At 35.7% G+C, this 23,765-nt stretch overlaps 1 protein-coding gene across 3 annotated transcripts in view; it reads right to left on the bottom strand.

Moving 5' to 3' along the window:
• OTOGL (otogelin like) overlaps positions 1–23,765 on the bottom strand; it is a 189,058-nt gene that overhangs the window by 127,247 nt on the left and 38,046 nt on the right. For all 3 annotated transcript variants that reach the window (XR_010148372.1, XM_016923914.4, XM_063786933.1), the window contains exons 6-11: positions 22,477–22,575; positions 20,076–20,230; positions 12,932–13,053; positions 9,207–9,412; positions 3,315–3,442; positions 2,854–2,960 (exon numbers count right to left, since the gene is read on the bottom strand). Coding sequence is in view for 2 of the 3 variants with exons in the window: in XM_016923914.4 (XP_016779403.3) it covers positions 2,854–2,960; positions 3,315–3,442; positions 9,207–9,412; positions 12,932–13,053; positions 20,076–20,230; positions 22,477–22,575 (817 nt within the window). In the remaining variant the exon portion in view is untranslated. The remainder of the gene's footprint in view (positions 1–2,853; positions 2,961–3,314; positions 3,443–9,206; positions 9,413–12,931; positions 13,054–20,075; positions 20,231–22,476; positions 22,576–23,765) is intronic.

Raw genomic sequence — 23,765 nt, 5'->3', positions numbered from 1 at the left:
ATTTTTGTTTTCCCTGGAGAAAGCATCAAAGTTTCAAAAGTCAAAGTCTAAAAACTATCAACATTTCAAAAGACAAAAATGTTAATTTCTCAATGATGAAATTTCAGATGAAGTGGGTGTAGCAGAGACTGATTTTTGTCTCCAGTTCCCCCTTCTCCTTTTTAGTATCAGAACATCCAAGTTTTTGCCAGGTAGATGGCTGCCAGCCAAAGACAACATGTTTCAGCTTCTCTTGCACCTAGGTGTGGCCATGTATCCAAGTTGTGGCCAAAAGGTTAAAAGTGGAAGCATGCATGAAACTTCCAGATCAAAAGATGCCAGTCCTTTTGGTTTTTTTTCTCCCTTTTTAAGGGCTAAAATGTGGACATGACAGTGGTGATGCAGTTTGGGCCATGAAATTGAAAATAATACCCTCAACAAAAGGAAAAATGTAGCAACGAGATCACTCAGTCACTGGAAAACTCATGGAGCAGAGCCACGATGCCAATCCAAGACCACTAACCGGCATGGATTTTTATGTAAGAGAAATATAAACATTCCATTTAATTTAAGTCACAGTCATTTTAGCTGTTGAAGCGGCTAAACAATATCCTGAACTAAAAAATGAAGAATGATTTTCCTGGACCTACAAAACAATATTTTATCTCAGACTACTTGACAAATGGGTGCTAAAGATATTAAAGATAAGGCAATTGAAAAGATGACTGGAGAATAGTCCAAGACTGAGACACTGTGGAATAAGAACAATTTTAATTCCATATATGTGACTAAATAAGGACTATGGCCTACCTACAGCCATCCTTAAAAAAGAGAAAAAAAACAACAACAAAGAGCTATAGCAAGTAGCTCTTAAATTAAAAATGAAACCAAATAGGGAATAGAATTTTAAAAAATATATAGTAAGGTCACTAGCCAATATTTTAGGCAGAGTGGGGGTTCTTTCAAGGCTCCTGCATTAGTTCAGGAATCCTTGCAATTTAGAGACTATACATATAAATCTAGGTATAACTGCACTCTATTCAAAAGTAAGAGATGTCACAAATAAGCTTATTTTAGTATCTGGAAAATATTACATTTGTTATTTTTGTAATAATTTCAATTTAATTAGAGAGGAGTAGTTATAAACAACACAATTTCATACTACCTCAACCTTTCCTCTTTGTTCTCACCTTTGATAAACCTCTTAATGAGCTACTCAAGACGTCATTTAAGTGGTTTTACTAAACTAAAAACTAGTCTGGTTTTTTATTTTAAAAGTTTCTATGTATCACTTATACTTCTTGGGATTCATAAAATATACAGACATATTAAAATTTCTTTAGCTACTCTTGAAGGTTCAAGATGAGTAATCACATATACTTGGTGATGTTTTGAAAGAAAAATAATTTTAAAAAACTTTAATTATGAGTAATTTATGGTAGGTTCTACAATGAACTACCATTCATGAACATAGTATGATGAGTCTCATTAAATTTGTTGCTTATGCAACCACCTATCCTAGATGTTCACAACCTGAGATAGAATGCAGGAATCTGTGACCTTAGGTAGAAGAAAATTACATGTTTATTTTCATGAATTTCCAATGGAAACCTAGCATTTCCTTCAATTGTGCCTATAGGCAACACATAACAATATTCTTAGTGATATCTGTGACTTTGTCACCACATGTCTCATATGTCCTTTTTTCATATTTTTATATTTTCATTTTCCATTGTTGCAGACTCACAAAGCACTGTTTACACTAATCACTATGTCAAACTGCAGTAGTTATTAGATTTGAAATGCGTGTTAAAAGCATATATATCAGAAATTCATTTTTTAATTATTTTGATAACTACTTTATTAGAATTAGTTTTGTTTGGTATCTTATGTGTTTTATTTTGTGCATTTCAAACATTGTTTTTGAAAAGGGTCTATAAATTTCTCTAGACTCCCAAAAGGGATTCACGGCATAAAAATGCTTAAGAGCCACAGTATTTTGTTCATGCTAGTTAGGTAAAACATTTAGAACTACCATTCATATATAATCTAGCAATCCACTAAGGAGTATATATCCCCCAAAAAACAAAATCAACATATGGAAGAGATATTTGCACTCCTGTGTTTATTGCAGAAGTATTCACAATAGACAAAATATGGAATCAACCTGTGTCCATCAGTGGATGAATGGATAAAAAAAATTGTGGTATATATACACAATGGAATATTATTCAGCCATAAAAAAGAATGAAATCCTGTAATTTGCAACAACATGGATGAAACTGGAGGTCACTATGTTAAGTGAAATAAGCCAAACAGAAAGACAAATATCACACATTCTCACTCATATGTGGGAACTAAAACAGTGAATCTCATGAAGATAGAGTGTAGATTGGTGGTTACCAGAGTCCAGGAAGGGTAGGAGAGAGGTGGGGGTGAAGAAAGATTACTTATGGGTACAATGTACATGTAGAAGAAATAAGACCTGGTGTTGGATAGAAAAGTAGGGGGGACTATAGCTAACATTAATCAATTGTATATTTCAGAATAGCAAGAAGATAATAATTTGAATGTTCCTAGCATAAAGAAAAGATAACTGTTTAAGGTGACGGGTACCCAATTCCCTTTATTTGATTACACGAATGTATTAAATTATCACATATACCCTGAAAATATGTACATCTACTATGTATCAATAAAAAAAATTAGACGGTGACTGTTATATAGCAAACTTTTAATAGCTGTTTGCAGTTTACATTTTACATTTCCCATAATATTTTGTGAACAGCTGAAATGCTTACGTAACAGAAGTAGTTGTGGGTCTTCTTTTTGCATAAAGAAAATTTTATTACAACTACAAGTCATTTCACTTACTTGCAAAGATCATTAACACAGCTGGCAATATATAAGTATGGATCAATATACTCATGGCAGCTCAGAAAAGGAAACTGCAACAGTATCTGACACTTGAAGAAGATTGCCTGTGCAAAAAAAGATGGCAGTCACTAGACTATGTTTCACGGTATGTGTATAGTCTTCTATTATTTTTACAGATCTATTTGCAAGATTTTCAGTTCTCACAAGGAAAAAGATGGTAACTTATACATTTTAACTAACATTTTTCTGACTACATTATTTTCATGAGTACTGCATTTATGAAATTCACTATATTCACTATTTCTAAAATTAAAGTGATTTCCTATTGCAACTACATTTCCTGGATATAATATTTTTAAATTATGTTGTATTTACACTAAAAAATGCTTAGTTAATTATACAAATAAGATATATGTGTATTCTGTCTGACATGCCCACATTTCTCACATCAAATTTACCTCAAATGCTGGCATTCCACTGGAGCACGGATTTGGAAAATCTGAGGGTGTGAGTACACATTTGGTGTCATCTGGAGTTTGCACCGACCAACTATTTGCAAACATAGCGATGTCTTCTGTATAGTCCTCTATTTCACACAGGCACACACACACACACACACAAATAGGTGTAATCGTATCATTTTCCACAAACAGACATGGTTCTTCAACACAAACTTCCTGGTCAAAACATTAAACTCAGTAACATTATAATTACCAATGTGATATTAGATAATAACATTACTTTATCATAATAAAAACAAATTGAACAAAATGTGGGTACCAAATAAAAGTTAGTTCCATTGGAAAGAAAAAGCAAACTGCATTCAAACAACATGGGGAAGGATTGAAGGTGAGTGAGTACAACGTACACACCAGTGAAGCATTTATCGCCAATGTTCAATCAGTGCTGCTGAAAGGAGAAAAAATATGCGTAAAACGAAAAAATATAAACGTTTAGTGTAAAAATTATCAGGCAGCTCTCTCATATTTAATATTAGTAAGAACCTTATTAAAATTGCAGTTATATTTGGTGGACAGGGTCCACACAAAAAAAAACTTGTCAAATTCTTTGGGACATTTCAGAGGACAGCCACATAGGCAATGAAAGACTGGAAAACACATCAATAGAAGAGAAGACTAAGAAGTGTGTCTATTTCATCTAAATATGATGAACAGTGTTTTGAAACATGCTCAGGAAAGACATCCCTATTGAGAACCCTAAAGCTAATCCAGCATTAATCTCAGGCAAGATTCAGGAGTTAATGTGTGGGCAACAACAAACAGATATTTGGTAGTGAGTGCTCTGACTCAACAGAGTGCTCTCCGTTCTAAATCAAGTTTTTAAGTTGTCTCTCTACCTGATCTGAGAACAAGTTCAGGGAATGATGCAAAAATTAATCCTTCCCCTCCTCCATTCAGACAAAGGCTGAATCTCAAAGCTCAAAGACTTGGCAAAATCAAACAAGATGACATCTCAAAGTTCCATGTAAGACAGACTTCAGATTTGAGGTTGGAGTTCTCCACCACCCAGATTTGCATGGTCAGAAGTCAACAACTGATGACAATCTATTGCACCACTAGAGTCAGAAATCTCCAGCCAAATGTTTGTCACTCTCTCTGAATATCTTCAAAGTAGAAAAATAATGTGTGCATTCCACTATCAAACACCGGGAAGATGAGAGACTTTATTATCTGTAAGAATGCTTTGCTCTCTTGGAGTAAAATCCTAAACTTTACCATAGCCTAGCAGACTTTGCATGAGCTGGGCCCTGTTCTCCCCTTACTCCCAACCCGCTCTGCCCCTCATATATCTTCTGCACCTTTTCTTGCTCAACCTACTCCAGTCATATTAACTTTGTGCTGTTCTTCAAACACTCAAACTCATTCCCACCTCAGAACACTTGCTCTTGTTCTTCCTCCTTCAAAACCACTCTTTCCTAAAATCTTCTCACTGTTGCCTCCCTTACTTCATGTAGGCCTGTTTAATGTATGCCTCAGAGAGCCCTTCTCTGACATGTGATCTAGACTAGCACCAATCACACACTTGCTCCATCACTCTTTACCTTCTTTCTCTACCTTTATTCTTTCATGGCTGCTATTGCTCACAAAAATTATATTTTGCTCTGTTTATTTTATTTTCCATTACAATACATACTATATGAAGGCAGAGAGCTTGTTTCAGCTGTTCTATTGCTGTATCCCTAGTGTAGTATCTGGCATATAGTAGGTACTCAAAATATATTTGCTAAATAAGTGAATGAATACATATAGGGGAATTTGTGAAATTTATTAAAGAGATTATTAGAATCCCAGGGTTTTCAGGCTGGGTGCGGTGACTCACGCCTGTAATCCCAGCACTCTGGGAGGCTGAGGTGGGTGGATCACAGGAGGCCAGGAGTACGAGACTGGCCTGGCCAACATGGTGAAACCCCATCTCTAATAAGAATACAAAAATTAGCCAGGCATGGTGGTGCACGCCTGTAATCCCAGCTACTCAGGAGGCTGAGGCACGAGACTGTTTGAACCCGGGAGGAGGAGGTTACAGTGAGCCAAGATCGCGCCACTGCACTCCAGCCTGGGCGACAGAGAAAGACCCTGTCTCAAAAAAGACAGAAAGAAAGAAAGAAAAACAAAAAAAGAAAAACAAAAACAAAAACAAAAAGAATCCTAGGGCTTTCTAATTTGTCTGGCCTGCTGCTTTGTCTCTGATATCACTGAAATGTTGCACGCTGAGGAAAGTATGGGCCTGCTGTAATATACTTTTTTAAAATGGAAAAACTGATGTCCTTTTTAAGTACACTTATAGTTACATTTCCTTTCAAAACATTTTTTAGAGGTCTAAAGAAACAAAAACATTTTCTAAAAACCCACTTATTTCAATACTTACACACGAATTTTAATGTGACTAAACAACCTGGCCACTCCCTTAGAGTTCACTTTAATTGCAGCTTTTGAACCAAGTATTTAGCTATTTTATATTGTATCAAGAGTCCTAAAAGTTGTTTATCAGGAGATTTTTCAGTCCATATCTAATGCTGGTGTGGGAGCCTGCTAAACTAAAATTAAAATGCTTTGTATAAAATATGCTCTAAGTAGAGTAATTTATTGTCCATATTGGGACATTTTTGAGAGAGAAAGGCAGGCATTATTAATTATTATGCTGGGGAAAAAATGAAAGTAGACCAGGACTTCTATGTTGTCACATAGCTAGATGTAGACATGAATTATGGAAACAGAATTCTCAACTAGACAACAAATTATATTTCTTCCTATGTGTACAGAAATTCTGACAAGTCTAATTTCTTTGTGAAGTCATCCCTGAAGGATGAGTTGGAATGCAGAGAGAAATGCAATTTTAATCACCATTAAGAAACTATGCATTCACTGGCATTCAATCAAACTCACTCTCTCTAAAGATTTTTCTAATCAGCAAAATACAGGTTGAGTTTCAAGAAAATATCAGGCTTCTTAAAGCTAAAGGTAATACTGCTCATCTACAGATATTTTCTTGCATTATTATACTATGGGAGGAAATAGAAAGGCAGTTTCTTGTCAAAGTTGTTTTAAGTTAGGTTTTTTAAAAAAATTACTCTGCCTTATACTGTGAAGCAAATAACATTGTGAAGAAGCTGAAATATTTCCTTAGGTCTTTCCCATATACTTTCCGGAATCCTTCTTGCCTTCTGCCAGTTCAGCCATAATTCCGTTCAATTGCCTTCTGCCAGTCTTCCTCTGGCAGACTGACACCCTTGTGCATGCTGCCCCAGTTGGCTCACTATGAACAACCATTTTATGTTCCAGGTTATCTGGAACATATAAGTCTGTCTGGCCCTTAACTCAAATCTAAGTCTTCCTGCCTCTAACAAGAGCAGATGTTATTTTCTATCCTGACCTCCATACCATGTTCCCTGGGCATCCCAGGAGAAGTTGCCCAAAGCAGTCTTTCTTTTTTTTTTTTTTTTTTTTTTTGAGACAGAGTCTTGCTCTGTTGTCTAGGCCGGAGTGCAGTGGCATGATAGTCTCTGTTCACTGCAGTCTCCACCTCCCATGTTCAAGCAATTCTCCTGCCTCAGCAGCCTAAGTAGCTGGGATTATAGGTGTCTGCCACCACGCCTGGCTAATATTTGTATTGTTAGTAGAGACAGGGTTTCACCATGTTGGCTGGGCTGGTCTTGAACTCCTGACCTCAGGTGATCCACCTGCCTCGGCCTTCCAAAGTGCTGGGATTACAGAAGTGAGCCACCACACCTGGCCTGCCCCAAAGCAGTCTTTTCTAACTCTACCACAGAGAACTGGACTAAGGATTATTTTTTTTTCGTGAAGCTTTGATACAGAAGAAAAATAAATCAGCGATTACCATCTGACTCATTCTGCCTGCATCCAAAACCCTACTTCCTAATAATACAGTCTCAAGATGCCAAATTTGTGACCCCTCTCATTGCAAATGCCAGCTGGGTGCAAAACACCATTTCGAGATGATCCCAGTACTATACATTTGTATTGTGCTCAGAAACTTTTAAACACTTTCATTTACATTTTCTCATTCAATATTCACTGGCTGGGAAGCTCCCAGAGTCATTATCATTATCTCTATTTTACATATGAGGAAATTGACTTTTTGGAGCCCTGCTCTCTACTGTAGCTACTAGTAAACTAATCCTGACGATGCATTATCTATCTTGAGCAAAACATTTGCATTTTAATAAAGGCTTCTCAAAGCAATGTAGAGACATTTTCACATGTTTTTATTTCAGCCCCATTATAGGCTTATGGAGAAATACTTGGAGATGACTATAAATTAAATTAAATGTATTGAGTATTACTATGTGCCAGGTACTGTACTGTTTTACACGAATTATCTCATTTAATCCTTGCAACCCTTATGAAGTATATGCTCTTATTATATCTTTAAACTTATAAAGTTTAATAAATGATAAAGCTGAATTTGAATCACACAGTCTGACTCCAGAGCCCACGCTCTAAGTAGTCCTTTCACCATCCTTTAAAACATAACATAGGGGCAAATCATCTCTATTAATTTTATAATATAAAACAGAAGTATTATATAGCACTTTACAGCTTCAATGGCAATTACTCAAACACTTATCTAAGCACAGGATTGGGAGCTTGTCAGGTCTGTAATCCAACCCTGACAGTATCAGTTACAAGCTGTGTTACATTGGACACATCACCTTGTGCTCTCATCATAAAATTCAGAAAATAATACTGGCTGAGTGCAAGGGTGCACCTGTAGTCCCAGCTACTTGAGAGGCTGAGACCAGAGGATGACTTGAGCCCAGGAGTTCAAGACCAGCCTGGGCAACATAGCAAGACCCCATCTTAATGAAAAGAAATAGCAAGACCTCATCTTGAACAGAAGAAAAGAAAAGAAAGGAGAGGAAAGGAGAGGAAAGAAAAGACTACTCACCTTACAGGATGTTGTGAGGACTGGGAATAACATAGCTATGTGCTCAAACTAACTATTGTTATAAATATTATCAAAGTATATTATTATTATTACTGACTACTCTGTGAGTTCCAAATTAGTATAGCCCCATTTTACAGCTGAAGAAACTAAGCATAAAAGTGATTAAATGAGTTTCCTCAAATTACAGAACTTATAAAAGTTGAAAGGAGATTCAAACCCAAGTTCACTGGTACTAAGAACAGTATTCTCTTCTTATTACACTTCCTTGTATGGACCTAAGTCATGCTTATGGTTTGTGATTCTCTTATTCTATCGCCATTGCACACTAGTATCTGAATTGATACAGAACCTATTTCTTATAACTCACTTTTAGTTTCATAACTTAGATTTAATAGATGATCTGGTAGGTATATAAAACCTTTCCAAGTTACTATTCAACTTTCCTGCTCACAGTTGATTATTTTTGCAAAACAATTATTTGTCAATTATTCAACTTATTCCTATCAAGAAGGGATACAAAAATAGTTTTTGACCTAACATAGACATATCTGACCCAAATGGGTTTGAACCACTAGAATATAAACTTGAAGATGTGAAAGGCTTTGTTCACTGATGTATTCCAGGTTCCTAAAGCAGTGGATACAGAGGTATCCCGACCTTCTGACCCAAAGCAAATGCTCTATTAAAATGTGTTATGTGAGTAAGTGCTTCATGCTAATTTAGCAAAGGTAAACTAGTTCATGGTTTTCAAGAATTACACCAAAATATTTTCCTATTCAACCTTTACTTAAAATCACTAAAGCAGGCAAGTGACAGCCACAAATTTTCCCCAAGTTATGACAAGTCTTCTGGGTACAAACAACTTGGTCAGGGGAAGAAGAAGGCTTTAGAAGGTACCCACACATTTATTCTGCTTCACTTACCTTGCAGAATTATGAAATCATCAGATTGAATGTCATTGTAGTTTCCACATAGGCCACATGATTTCCCCTTATGGTCCTCAGACAGCTTGAGGTAGATCCCAGATATCCCGTCCCAAGCCAATGAAAAGCCAAAGGTTGTTTTCACAAGAATGTAGTCAGCTAGTTTCTCAATGAAAATCTGTCCAATTGTCTGAGGCAATGTTAAACTTGAAAAACAGAACAAAAGCTATCTAAGAATGATGATAAAGTCTCAATTACAGATGACATATTTTTAAGTGACTGAGATACAATTAAAAGAAAATGATTACTTGAAATTATTGAATAAGCTGTGCAGCAAGAGCTCCAAAGCAACCATCCTCTGGAAAATCTCAACATTTTTGAAAACTGCAGTATTGAAATAAAGATACAACAAAAATGATGCTGCTTTCTTATATTGATTTAGATTTTGTACTTACAATTAGATGCTTCTTTGAACCAACCAAAAACACACAGCTGCTAAATACTGGTGATTTGTTAAACCTGGAAAATAACCTTGCCTATTTAGTATACTTAGAGCTTGAACATGTTTATTATTTTTTATCTAGAGAGTTAAAGTGATCTAAAAATGCTGCTCAACAATTTTGAAGCAAAGACAAACAATCATCAAAATATATAAACATGATGCTTGAGTTTTCTGATTTTGTTTAATTTTATTTTAAACATAGCTATAAGGAAATACGAGTTTCTATCTTTAAAATGACACCTTGACATAAGTCATTGTTTTCTAAAAAAATCAAAGGATGACGTATTATAACTTACATATTTAATGCCATAAAGTACAATATTAGGGATATAATGTACTTTGTCATACAGTATTGCATAGAGGTGATACTCAAAATTTTTTAATTGGATACCTTTTGGGCTATTTAAACAAGGGTCACATAAAATATTTAAGCTCCTGATACAAAGTCTAATTTTTCCATTTTTCACAAGCATATGCACATATAAAGGAAGTGGGTGACATAAGGTAACTGAAGAGAACTAAACAATTGAATATTTTAAAAGCACCTAGAATACTTTTGAAAGCACACAATTATCCTTTCATCCATCAGTACTGCCAAAAAGAGTAAGTACTAATAATAACAGAAATTGGAAAAAACTCATTTCTATTAAGATAGTCATGTCAGCTGGGCTCGGTGGCTCACGCCTGTAATTCCAGTGCTTTGGGAGGCCAAGGTGGGTGGATCACAAGGTCAGGAGTTCGAGACCAGACTGGCCAACACAGTGAAACCCCGTCTCTACTTAAAAAAAAAAAAAAAAAATTAGTTGGGCATGGTGCGCGTGCCTGTAGTCCCAGCTACTTGGGAGGCTGAGGCAGGAGAATCGCTTGAACCTGGGAGGCAGAGGTTGTGGTGAGCTGAAATCACATCGCTGCACTCCAGACTGGGCAACAGAGTGAGACTCTGTTTCAAAATAATAAAAATAAAAATATTTTTTAAAAAGGTAGCCATGTCAAATAAAAATTATATACCATAATGTGAATAATATGGGTAGTTAATAGGTATATTCATACATTTCTCTCAAAAATTGCAAATTAGTGAGTTCCTTTCCAGGAAGAGCATGGCTTAACGGACCAAAAACTACAAAACTGAGCATACTAATTAACAAAGGGATAATCCCCAAAGAAACAATTCAAAATATCTGTAGCCATTTGCACAAAAAATTTTTTACAGATACTTATTTACAGAAAATTATTTACAAAACTAGAAAAATAGCTAAATGTTTAAATTGGAGAATACATAAAAAAGACTCTAGCTAACTACTGCCATAATGCATTCTTATTAAAAATTATAAATATGAGGAATTCATAGTAAAAGTCAATATGAAATAACATTAAAGAAATACCATTTGTTTTAAGTTTCTAAGTTTATAAAAACTATACTTAAATGAAGTGAATCATGTTTATAAATATATTTCAGAGTAATGGAAAGCTAATCTTATGGAAGTATAGTTGTACTATTATGCATATTTTTTGCTTGGTCATTTGACACTTGGTCATTTGGTCTCTTTAACAGTAAATTTAATTAAATACTCCGTTTTTGAAAATAAAGGTGGAAAACTGTGATTATCCTGAAGTTTATAACACAGAAGGATGCCAGTGGAGATGGGAGATAATAGTTTAAACTAGACAATATTCAATAGGTCAAAGAAAAGCATGCAACCTAGGCAGGAAACATTAAAATGTAAACCTAAATGAATGCAGAACTGAATGCTGAAAAGTATTCAGGGATTCATTTGTACTGAAACCCCTTATTTCACAGGTGAAAGAACTGAAATCCAGAGAAGTAAAGCTTCATGCACAGAGCCACATGTTTGATTTTATTATGGCAAATATTTCTGTAGCATTTGCTATGAGTTAGGCCCCAAGCCAGGAACAGCATTTGTGTAAGCAATATTGCTGAATAAGAAGAAGACCACCCTTTTTGTATCACACAATCTGAAATCCTCATAGAAATGCTTTCTCTGAGTTAAAGTTAAATATTATGTTTCTGCTTTAATAAAGAAATAATATTCTTGAAAATCAATCTGAACGGCAAGTCTGTTTTACAAAACATGATAATTTTTTAAATGCCCATTGTATTACCCAAAATTCCATATAGAGAATCCTAAATGACTATCTAAATTCAGCTCTAGGAAATACACGTGTAACTGCATTATCTTCTTACTCAAATGCCTAAACTTTCTTTTATGGGAAAATGAGAAGTACAGAACCCAACTGACCAAGAAAATAAGCCTCAGACAAGGGGAGAAGCTGCTCTGGGTTGTCTGGCTGTTTCAAGGCTCCCCTGGTGCTCTGTCCACTGCCCTTTCTGCTACCACCTGCTGCTTTTTGAGGAATCTAAGCCCAGAAAAAGCAACACGGGTTGATAAAGCCATTGCACTGGAAAGAATTCCTATGGTTCAAACACTTGTTAGTGAATTCTGAATGAATAGAATTGTTCCAGCCCACAATTTACTTGTTCTGGCATAATCCAGCCAGGAAATAATAAAAACTGAGTCTCTCTATAATTATTTAGATTGGAAGGTAGATTATTCCACAGTATTTCTAGGTTAAAACATAAAAAAAAAAAAACCTTCCACCAAATACAAAAACATCCCCTGCCCCAAAATTCTCATGTCATATTTTTGGCAGATAGGAAACTAGAAGTTGACTTCTCTCTGATCTATTCGAGGCCAGGCAGTTGTTGGCTCTCAGTCTGTCAGAACTTCCGTGGAAAATCTCAAGTGACACCCAAAACCCATTCACACAAACTTGGAAAGAACTTCCAGAATCCTTTCCAAATAAAAGAAAATAGATGTTTAAGTTTCTGCTTCAAAGAAAGAAGAAAATATTTAAGAAAGAGGGCAAAAAGAATCAAGAGTTGAACTCTTAAGATACTCTTAAGGTATCTCTTGAATCTCTCAGAAAAAAAAAAGAGAGAGAGAGACTCTCATCTCCACCCATGTAAACATACTATGTTTATATTCTGCACACAAGCATTAGGAAGGGTAAACTTACTGTACTCTTGACCACCTGGTTGGCCTCAGAACCTACTGAAGTTTTGATGTCTGTATGTTACAGCTTTAAGAGTATTGTTGAAGAAATCCTCTCTTCCTACTCTCCACAGTTCACTTCCAGCATGTGATATTTGGAAATTCTATTAATTTGTGGTGTTACTGACATTTCACTGTTTCCCATATCCTACCTGATTCCATTCTTTTTTATTTCATGACCATAAATTCGAATTTCCTCTTGGTTTGAAAAGAACAAGCTGATTGACCGATAACAAGAATACACCGAACCAAGGCATTTAGGGCTGTTATGAACCTTAAAGGGAGAAAAACAAAAAGAAAGCATAGGAACAAACAACAAATCTGAGTTATTAAAACCACAATGTATGTTTACAATCATATAGTTTCATTAGTCCCATGACACTTTACAACGTTATAACTACATTTGGGATTTCTGAGAGAAAAGAAATATTTACCTCAGAAATTGGGCAACAAAATTAACTTCCTAAAATACAAGTTAATCAGCATATTTTTGAACGATTTGAATCTTCGCATGTTGGATGTTAATATTCTCAAGGTACATGGTATGCTTTGGGAGAAATTAGTTCTAATAGTAAAACTCTGGAGTGCCACAAAGGAGCACATTTGTCATCCGTATTTTTTACCTATTAGAGAATCATAAAACAGAGCTTTGAATGGAGCACTACACAAAGCAATATTTAAAGGTTGAAAAGTGACCATGAACTCACTAAAAATAAAATTGATTTTATTTTTATTTATTGCCAGACACATTAGGGAAGAGAGAGATTATTTTTCAAAAAATTAATAGGAAAATTAGTTTTAAAAAAAAGAATGCAAGGAAGAAAAGAAGAAAGGAAGAAAAGAGAAGAGGAAGCTTAGATTATTTTACCCTATACCAAAATTAATTTGAAAAGGTCCAAAAAGTAAAGTATAAATGTCTAAACCATGACATAACTGAAAGAAAACAGAGATTACAACTATAGAGGTGGAAAAGAACTTTCTAAGCCTAAAAGTGACTTTTAAAATTATCAATAATATAGGGGTTTTTTGTTTGGTTTGGTTTTGTTTTGGGGTTTTTTTTGTTTGTTTTTGTTTGTTTGTTTGTTTTTTGAGATAGAGCCTCTCTCTGTCACCCACGCTGGAGTGCAGTGGTGTGATTGCAGCTCCCTGAAACCTCTGCCTCCTAGGTTCAAGTGATTCTCGTGCCTCAGCCTCCCAAGTAGCTGGGGCTATAGGCGTGTACCACCAAACTGGCTAATTTTTGTATTTTTTTGGTAGAGATGGGGTTTCACTATGTTAGCCAGGCTGGTCTCAAACTCCTGACCTCAAGTGATCCAACCACCTCAGCCTCCCAAAGTGCTGGGATTACAGGTGTGAGTCACTACGCCCAGCCTCAATAATATAGTTTTAATATTGTAGTAATTTAATGTATATTAGTTTTATGCTTAATCAGCAAATTGTATTGATCATTTATTATGTACCAGGCACTGTTCTAGGTACTGGGGATAGAGCAGTCAACAGAGCGGACAAAACTATCTGCCCTCATGAAACTTGTATTCTATTAGAGGAAAACAGCTAATAGAAAATATAGCTATGTGAAGCTAAAATATATACTATGTTAAATGATATTAAGGAGAAATATTAAGCAGGGAAAGGGGATAGGGTACGTGTCAAGGTCTGGGGGCAATTTCAGAGTGAGTGGTCAAAGAAGGCCTTGCTGAAAAGATGAAATTCTAGTAAAGATGGAGCGTGAGAGAGAGAAAGCCATATGGGATATCTGGAATACCATTCTAGGCAAAGGAAATAGCAAGTATAAAAGTCTGAGGGAAGAGTAGGCCTAAAATGTTCTCAGGATCCATGAATCCAAGCGTCTGATGCCAGACTAGATGTTGGAGGATTCTTCTTTCGGGAAACAAAATGGAAAAAAAGACATATAGATCCTAATATTTGGGGGCTTATCTAATGAAACAAGCAGATCCTTGCTCACTCTCACAGTAGTCCAACAAGCTCCCATGCATATATCCAGAGTTTCCAATTCACTTTTAGAGCCTTATTCTCTAATGTGAACAAATATTCATGAATCATTAGTCATTTGATGAAAGTCTGCGACATGAAAGACATCAAATAAACAAAAGAAAGGGAATCAGAGAAATAAAAAACAATTTAGAAAAACCCAAAAACTTTAAAAATACATAGTTGATATCTTCTGAGAGAAAAATTATATATGCCATCCGTGACCTGAGAATAAAATGTTGCTGAAAACGAAATTCAAAGAATAAAAACAAATAATTGAATACTGACAATATAAAAGGAGAAATGTATAACTGAAGTAGAAAGGTGAGAAGATAAACATCTCAGAATTGGACAGAAATATCCCGAAATGTAGAACAAAAAAGGAAAAAGGTGGAAAATAGGCAAGAATCAATGAGAAAATTAAGGGATCACTCCACCCCAGAGCTCCAATATATTAGCTCCAATATAAAAGCCCATCAAGTGCCCAGCACAAAAAAATGGGAAAGGAAATTCACATAATTACAAAATCTCAGAACTGTGGGAATTAAAAGATCTAAAAATTTCTGGAGGTTGAGTAAGGTTATATGTAAAATGATCAGAAATCAGAGTGAATTGAAATTTAAAATTCTGAAAGTGATTTTTAAATTAAAATCAAGGCTTCAAAAATTCTCTTCCCATGCACACTTTCCAGGAAAGTATCTTCCCTTTCCAGGAACCAACTTAGTCAATTAAAATAAGTGAGTAAACAAAGAGGAAATGGGTTCTTGCTTAATCACCACTACAAACACTGGCCACACATTCAGAGCATCCAATAAGCTTTTCAGAACCTATCTCTCTAGTATGAACAAAGTTAAAGGACCACTAGACATTGGTGGGAACCAAGAAAGAGGAAAACTGGTGAGAGAGAAGAATAAAATTCTCCAGTAGGATGATGAAAAGAAATCCCAAGTGATAGGTGTACAGTAGACTTCAAAAGCAACTAGTCTGGATTGAAAGATGGGAAGGAAAACTGAGGAAGGATTGTCTCATGAGGGAAAAGAGAAGCTGATAACTTGCTTAATGCATCTGACCATATTGAAGAGTTTTATAGAGGTAGAGAGTTAGGAAAAATATTAGTGACTGGAGTAAAGAGAATGCAGCAAAGAAAAAATGGGATAACTGTTTACTCTAGAAAAATATACAAGTAGAGACATAAAATCATCATAACCTATTGGGATCAGCTCTAAACAATATTTACATAGTGACAATAATATAAAAAATATAAATTATTTAACCAAAAATGGTGACATAACTCTATTAGGAGGAGTGAAGGGAAGTATGTGTGTGTGTGTGTGTGTGTGTGTGTGTGTGTGTGTGTGTTAGGAGTAGGAAGCGTGGCATAACTAAGATAATTTCTCATTTTCCGTAATAGGAAGTGAAGGAATAAGGCCTAACTTTGAAAAATAAAGAGATAATGGCATATTTTGATGTGTAAGATAAAAACCAGAAGAAACAGCTAAATTAGTTGAAGTAATTGTCTCTTGTGAGCCAGGCTTCTGCTAGGGTGGAGGATGAAGGAAGGCAGAGGCTGTTTTTTGCCATATATTCTGGGATGAAATCTTTCACCATACACATATATTATTTTCATAAAAATAAAATAGAATTTAAAGACGGAAAAAATAGTCGGGGGTATAGATAAGGATATCTGTATGATAATGTTTATCAACATATCCTTTGAAATTCTATTTTTAAAAAATCTAAATTTCCAATATAGGACATCATTAACTTATTTGAGTATTACAGAAGTTGGAAAAAATACAGCTAACTGTATTTGGATGTATCAAGAATATTTGACATTGAAGGAAGTTGAAGACATAATATTAATTGAAAGTGTAGGACAGAAAACTATAATTTAAATTTTGTAAGTATGTATAAAATTCAGAGGAAAATGTTCAGAAGGAAATAGGTGAAGCTGTTAACCAATGGTAACTCTTAAGTGATAATTTTAACATTTTTCAGACTTCTCTGAATTTTCCAAATTTTCTACAAAAGAAATGAACTGCTTTTATAATCAAGGGGAAAGTGACATTTCAAGTAAATTGATGTATTTATTTGAAAGCAAATTTTACTACTCAAAACAAGGCCAAGTAGAAACAATATCTACTAACTCCAGAGGCATAGTTCAGCATTGTGTGTTACTAACAAAGGACAGGTTATCTCGTTGACACCTCAGTCCTCAAAAGAGTGGGACACTGAACAAGAACATTTTAAAGAGAAGGTCAAAGGGTATTCAAGTGAGAAAACAAGTGAGGGGTGGGGGAGTAGTGGACAATGAGAGAACTGAGAACAGGAGACCTGCAAGCACAGAAGATGCATTTCACCAACTTCCCTATCTAAAGAGACCTCTAAATTTTTATTCTTATGCCCCATAAGTGAACTTTCAATATATCTCATTTCTTTTTTTTTTACTTTAAATACATTTGTTATTTTGTTTAGTTTTTTATTTTTGTGGTTACATAGTAGGTGTATATACATATATATATGGGGTACAGGAGATGTTTTGATATAGGCATGCAATGTTACAAAATCACATCATGGAGAAAGACATATGCATCCCCTCAAACATTTATCCTTTGTGTTACAAACAATCCAATTACACTTTTTAAGTTATTGAAAAATGTACAATTAAGATATTATTGACTATAGTCACCCAGTTGTGCTTCTTTTCTGGGTCACAAAGATTTGTAGCCTTAAAAAGTTTCAGGGTCTAAAAGTTTCAGGATACAAAATTAATCTACACAAATCAGTAGCCCTACTATACACCAACAGTGGCCAAGCTGTGAATCAAATCAAGAACTCAACCCCTTTTACAATAGCTGCAAAAACCATTAAAATACTTAAGAATATATTTAATCAAGGAGGTGAAAGACCTCTACAAGGAAAACTACAAAACACTGCTGAAAGAAATCATAGACAACACAAACAAATAGAAACACATCCCATGCTCATTGATGGGTAGAATCAATATTGTGAAAATGACCACACTGCCAAAAGCAATCTACAAAATCAATGCAATTCCCATGAAAATACCACCATCATTCTTCACAGAACTAGAAAAAACAATCATAAAATTCATATGGAACCAAAAAAACCCACATAGCCAAAGCAAGACTAAGCAAAAAGAACAAAGCTTGAGGCATTACATTACCCAACTTCAAACTATAGTATAAGGCCACAGTCACCAAAACAGCATGGTACTGGTATTAAAACAGTCATATAGAACAACAGAGAACCCAGAAATAAAGCCAGATGCTTACAGCCAACTAATTTTTGACAAAGTAAACAAAAACATAAAGTGGGGAAAGGACATCCTATTCAACAAATGGCGCTGGGATAATTGGCTAGCCACATGTAGAAGAATGAAACTGGATCCTCATCTCTCACCTTACACAAAAATCAACTCAAGATGGATAAAATACTTAAATCTAGACGTGAAACCATACAAATTCTAGAATATAACATTGGAAAAGCTTTCTAGACATTGGCTTAGGCAAAGCATTCATGACCAAGAACCCAAAAGCAAATACAACAGAAACAAATATAAACAGACAAGACTTAATTAAACTAAAAAGCTTTTATGCAGCAAAAGAAATAATCAACAGAGTAAACAGACAAGTCACAGAGTGGAAGAAAATCTTTGCAATCTATACATCCAACAATGGACTAATATACAGAATCTACAAGGAACTCAAACAAATTAGCAAGAAAAAAACAAACAATTCCATCAAAAAGTGAGCTAAGGACATGAATAGACAATTCTCAAAAGAAGGTATACAAATGGCCAACAAACATGAAAAAATGATCAACATCACTAATTATCAGAGAAAAACAAATCAAAACCACAATGCAATACCACTTTATTCCTGCAAGATTTACCATAATTTAAAAATCAAAAAATAATAGATGTTGGTATGGATGTGGTGAAAAGGGAACACTTTCACACTGTTGTTGGTAATTTAAACTAGTACAACTACTATGAAAAAGAGTATAGAGATTCCTGAAAGAACTAAAAGTAGATCTACCATTTGATCCAGCAATCCTACTCCTGGGTATCTCCCCAGAAGAAAAGAAGTCATTATACAAAAAAAGATACCTGCATACACATGTTTATAGCAGTACAATTCACAATTGCAAAAATATGGAACCAGCCCAAATGCCCATCAATCAATGAGTGGATAAAGAAAATATGATATATATACATATATGCCATATATATATACATATATATACATACACACACACACACACCATGGAATACTACTCAGCCATAAAAAGGAACAAAATAATGGCATTTGCAGCAACCTGGGTGGAATTGGAAAGCATTAGCCTAAGTGAAGTAACTTGGGAATAGAAAACCAAACATCATATGTTCTCACTCATAAGTGGGAAATAAGCTATGAGAATGCAAAGGGATAAGAATTATACAATGGACTTTGGGGACCAAGGGGAAAGGCTGGGGGGTGATGAGGGGTAAAAGACTACACATTGGGTACAATGTACACTGCTCAGGGGATAGTGCACTAAAATCTCAGAAATCGCCACTAACGAACTTATTCATGTAACCAAACACCATCTCTTCCCCCAAAAACCTATGAAAAAAAAGAAGTTTCAGGGCCTACTTTTAATATTTGCATCACCTTAGAAAGGAGGAGAATGTAGGCAGCCCCAACGTAAGTAAAAAGGGAAAGCATAACAGAGATTCAAATATGTTTTGGCTATGGAGAGTTGTAGCTTTTAAATCCAACAACATAGCAGTTTCCTGGTAGTGATTGAAATACCTAGAAATTCAGAAGATAGTAGGCAAAGAAAGAGGTCCCTGACATCCTTATTCAACTACAGCCACTCTGAAGCTTATATTTTCGAGAGGTCTCCTAAGAATTCATTTGAATCAAGAATTCTGCAACTAAGAATTAATTCTCTGAGTTCAGTCATATAGTATCAAACTACCTAGCAATTAGCTGTCAGTCTTCACATCCGATAGCCTGTGCTTATGTAACTCATATACTCCATTTTATAAATGTTAGCCTCTGGTTCATACTGAGGGTATCATTTCAAAAAACTAAACCAGCTGGACATATCTCACTGGAAGTATCAGGAAGGAAGGAAGTGTGAGTAATATGGTTCGTAACTGAACCCAGACCCTCTTCAAAATAAGTATTCATTCTATTATTAGTATATATTTTGCATCATTTGCCCAGTACTTTAAAAATACATACTTTTCCAGAGATAATATTTTTAAGTTAATCATGTCCTACAATCACCTACCCATACAGTGTACCGAGGCTCCAAATCACCACAGTCCTTTGCAAAAATATAAGAACAGTTTCCTGGGAAGTAATAGTAGATGCCATCGAATGTTTCAAAATGATACTGTCCCCAGGTTTTACAAATCCCATCTCTGCCGTTGCCCATGTTTGGGACTGAAAAGAAACAGGATAATATTTTGTAGACAAAATAAATTACACGTTTCTAGCAATGTTCAGTCAGTCATGGTAAATGATTCTAATTTTCATTCAAATTTCCTTCCTTGGTCTATAACACAGGAAGAAATAACTAACATAAAATTAACAGTTGCTCTCAAAACTATCAAACTCCCCTGAAGAAAAACAGGGTCTCCAAGTAGTTATGAAGAAAAGATTTATGTTAGAAAGTTTCTTAACTTTTGTTTTCAAAGAAAGATTCTAGAAGAAAAAAAGGAGTATGGAAAATAATTCAGTAAAAGGTGATAGTAATAAAGCAAGTAAGATGGCTCAGAAAAAAGAGAAATGTCACCACTGAGTGTCCTAAAGATTAGCATATACAGCATCAGAGTGTTCTAGTCTTTCAAAAATGTCTTTTTATGGTATCCACAGAGAAAAATAACTATTGACCAAAAAAAAGTCATATTTACGTGTCTGGGACCTGGATGTGGGGAGCATTAGTCATTCAAAGTATGCTGGAATTTGGCTGGAGTGGTGGCTTGTACCTGTAATCCTAGCAATTTGGTAGGCCAAGGTGGGCAGGTTGCCTGAGCTCAAGAGTTCGAGACCAGCCTGGGTAACATGGTGAAACTCCGTCTCTACTAAAATACAAAAAATTAGCCAGCATGGTGGGGTGGCACGCATCTGTAGTCCCAGCTACCCAGGAGGCTGAGACACAAGAATCGCTTGAACCCAGGAGGCGGAGGTTGCAGTGAGCCAAGATTGTGCCACTGTACTCCAGCCTTGGTGACAGTAAGACTCTGTCTCCAAAAAAAAAAAAGGTATGCTGGAATTTAACAATTCATGACCTCAAACTGGCCAAATTTCAAGCAATATTTATCTTAAATCATACAACTGTATCTCCTATTGTCATGCCTACCTTTTTTTCTTACCCTTGTAGATAATCTTCTATTCAATTTTTGTTTTCTAAATTCTTCTCTTTAGAATAATATGAAAACCAGTAACATTCACTGAGCACTCAATACATGTAAAACATTTTGATACACTCTGGGTGGGGGGCATAAAGGTAAGGGTGACTCTTTACATCTTGTATTTTTGTGATTCCCACCTAAATTTATTAGCCTTGGACAACTGTGGCCTTTTCAGGAAAAAACATAGAATTATTCATTATTCAGGCAGTCTTCCCTGACAGTATCCCCCACCTCTGCTTCATTTTTTCATAGCATCTTGTACTTTACAGCACCTGTAACAAGTTTAATTATTGTGTATCTGTTGTGTATTTATCACCTTCTCTAGACTGCAGCCTCCAAGAGGACAGGAACATGTTTCTATTATTCACCGTTGCATCCCCAATGCCTAGCCTGGGATCTAGATGCCAGTAAATATCGATTAAACAAATGAATATTTATTGATTATTATTGACATAGAATCCTATCTTAGACATTGTGGATAAAAGATTTAAAAAAAAAAAAGCCCTTGCCCTCGAAGAAGTCTCAATACTATTTTTTTACATACAAAGTGTCCAGTTAATTAAAGGTCCAAAAGAATGACTGGCTCCAAATAATAAATCTGTTTTATAAAGCAAAAGAGAGATGAATGAGAATCTGGTTTTAATAGGCTATTACTGGCCAGGCACAGTGGCTCATGCCTGTAATCCCAGCACTTTGGGAGGTCAAGATAGGAGGATCACCTGAGTTCAGGAGTTCAAGAGCATCCTGTGTCTCAGAGCATCTTGTGTCTCAGCCTCCTGGGTAGCTGGGATTACAGACGCGTGCCACCCCACCATGCACTGGCCAACATGGTGAAACCCCATCTCCACAAAAATACCAAAATTAGCCGGACATGATGGTGGGTACCTGTAGTCCCAGCTACTAGGGAGGCTGAGGTGGGAGAATTGCTTGAGGTTGGGAGGCAGAGATTGCAGTCAGCCAAGATCGTGCCACTGCACTCCAACCTGAGTGACAGAGTGAGACTCTGTCTCAAAAAATAATAATAATAATAATAGGCTATTACTATAGAAAGTAGAAAAAATACTTGAAGCAATAACAGAGCTCAATGAGAAGGGAAAGTGGCCCTATCTACTTTTGTTTTACTTTGTTTCTAAATTACATCAAATTACTGAGAATGAATTGTGGGCTCTCTAGTTAATATACAACTCCCAATGGATGAACATTATTATAGCAAATTATACCTTAATTTTCTCCTTGGTATCTCATAATTATCTCATAAGCATCCCTGAAACTTACTGATCTGGCATCTTGTCCCAAGAGCCTGAAATATTTGACAGTCACATGTTCCAGTCTTAGAACAGAAAGCTCCATTAAGGCATTCATAAGGACAAGAACCTGAGGGGCAAAAAAAAAAAAAAAAAAAAAAAAAAGTTATCTTCTGGCATCCATTTGTTCTTTTAAGCATAATATGTCAAGATACAGCTTGGACAAATTGTAATCACTATTAACTTAAACAGAACTCTCAGCCTCTTGCCTTGCTAAGCTAAAGAACTAAACCCAACAAGTCTCTATCTACTTCATTTTATTATGTGTGCTGTGAAGCAAGAAAGGCAGGCTTTCACATCTCAGACTACCCTGAGAGCAAAGGTTAGCTCCTTTCAAGCAATTCAAAGGTCAAGTTCCCATGTAAGGAATCTCTGTCCCAGATGATGAGAACCAGAAATACACAAGCTGCAGATGATTCCGTTGACAGAGTTTGGCGCTGGCTGCACATCCCATCAGCTCCTCTTCCAGGAGCAAACACTCTATTAAAGAATAGGGTCTCTCATGCCTGTAATCCCAGCACTCTGGGAAGCCAAGGCAGGCAGATCATTTGAGGTCAGGAGTTCGAGACCAGCCTGGCCAACGTGGTGAAACTCCATCTCTACTAAAAACACAAAAATTAGCTTGGTGTGGTGGTGCATGCCTGTAATCCCTGCTACTCAGGAGGCTGAGGCAGGAGAATCGCTTGAATCCAGGAGGCAGAAGTTGCAGTGAGCCGAGATCGCGCCACTGCACTCCAGCCTGGGTGACAGAGCAAGACTGTCTCAAAAAAGAAAAAAAAGAAAAAAAAAGAAATCTATACTTAAATTTTGATGAAGCAGAAGCCAAAGTCACTGCTGTCACCAAAAATATTCTTTCTTTCATAGAAAGAAAAGTTATAAAATTGTTCCAACAAATTATGTTAAAAAGAGAAAGCAAGTAACTGTGAGCTCTAACCCTAATTTTACCATCATCTCCTGAGTGAGTTTTAAAAATGCAAATGAATCAGTGAAAAAATTTCCTCTAATAAGGAGAGGACAAGAGGCAACTGGCAAAACTCAAGCAGGAAGAATTTAACACATGAGGAGAATTACAGAACATCTTAATTCCCAGAAGATAATTATATAATTGATCATTTGACCACAGTCTGCCGAATGCAAGAATTCAAAAACCTTTATGATTCCTCTCCACCTTAAGATCCACTGATCTAAAATGTCTCTTTACTTTTCAAAATGCACAAATCTCCAACTATATCTTAATTGAGGAAAAAATATGCTGTTTTA

Source organism: Pan troglodytes, chromosome 10 (genome assembly GCF_028858775.2).
Source record: "Pan troglodytes isolate AG18354 chromosome 10, NHGRI_mPanTro3-v2.0_pri, whole genome shotgun sequence".
Classification (NCBI taxonomy): Eukaryota; Metazoa; Chordata; class Mammalia; order Primates; family Hominidae; genus Pan; species Pan troglodytes.
This window is presented reverse-complemented; position numbering and strand designations above follow the sequence as displayed.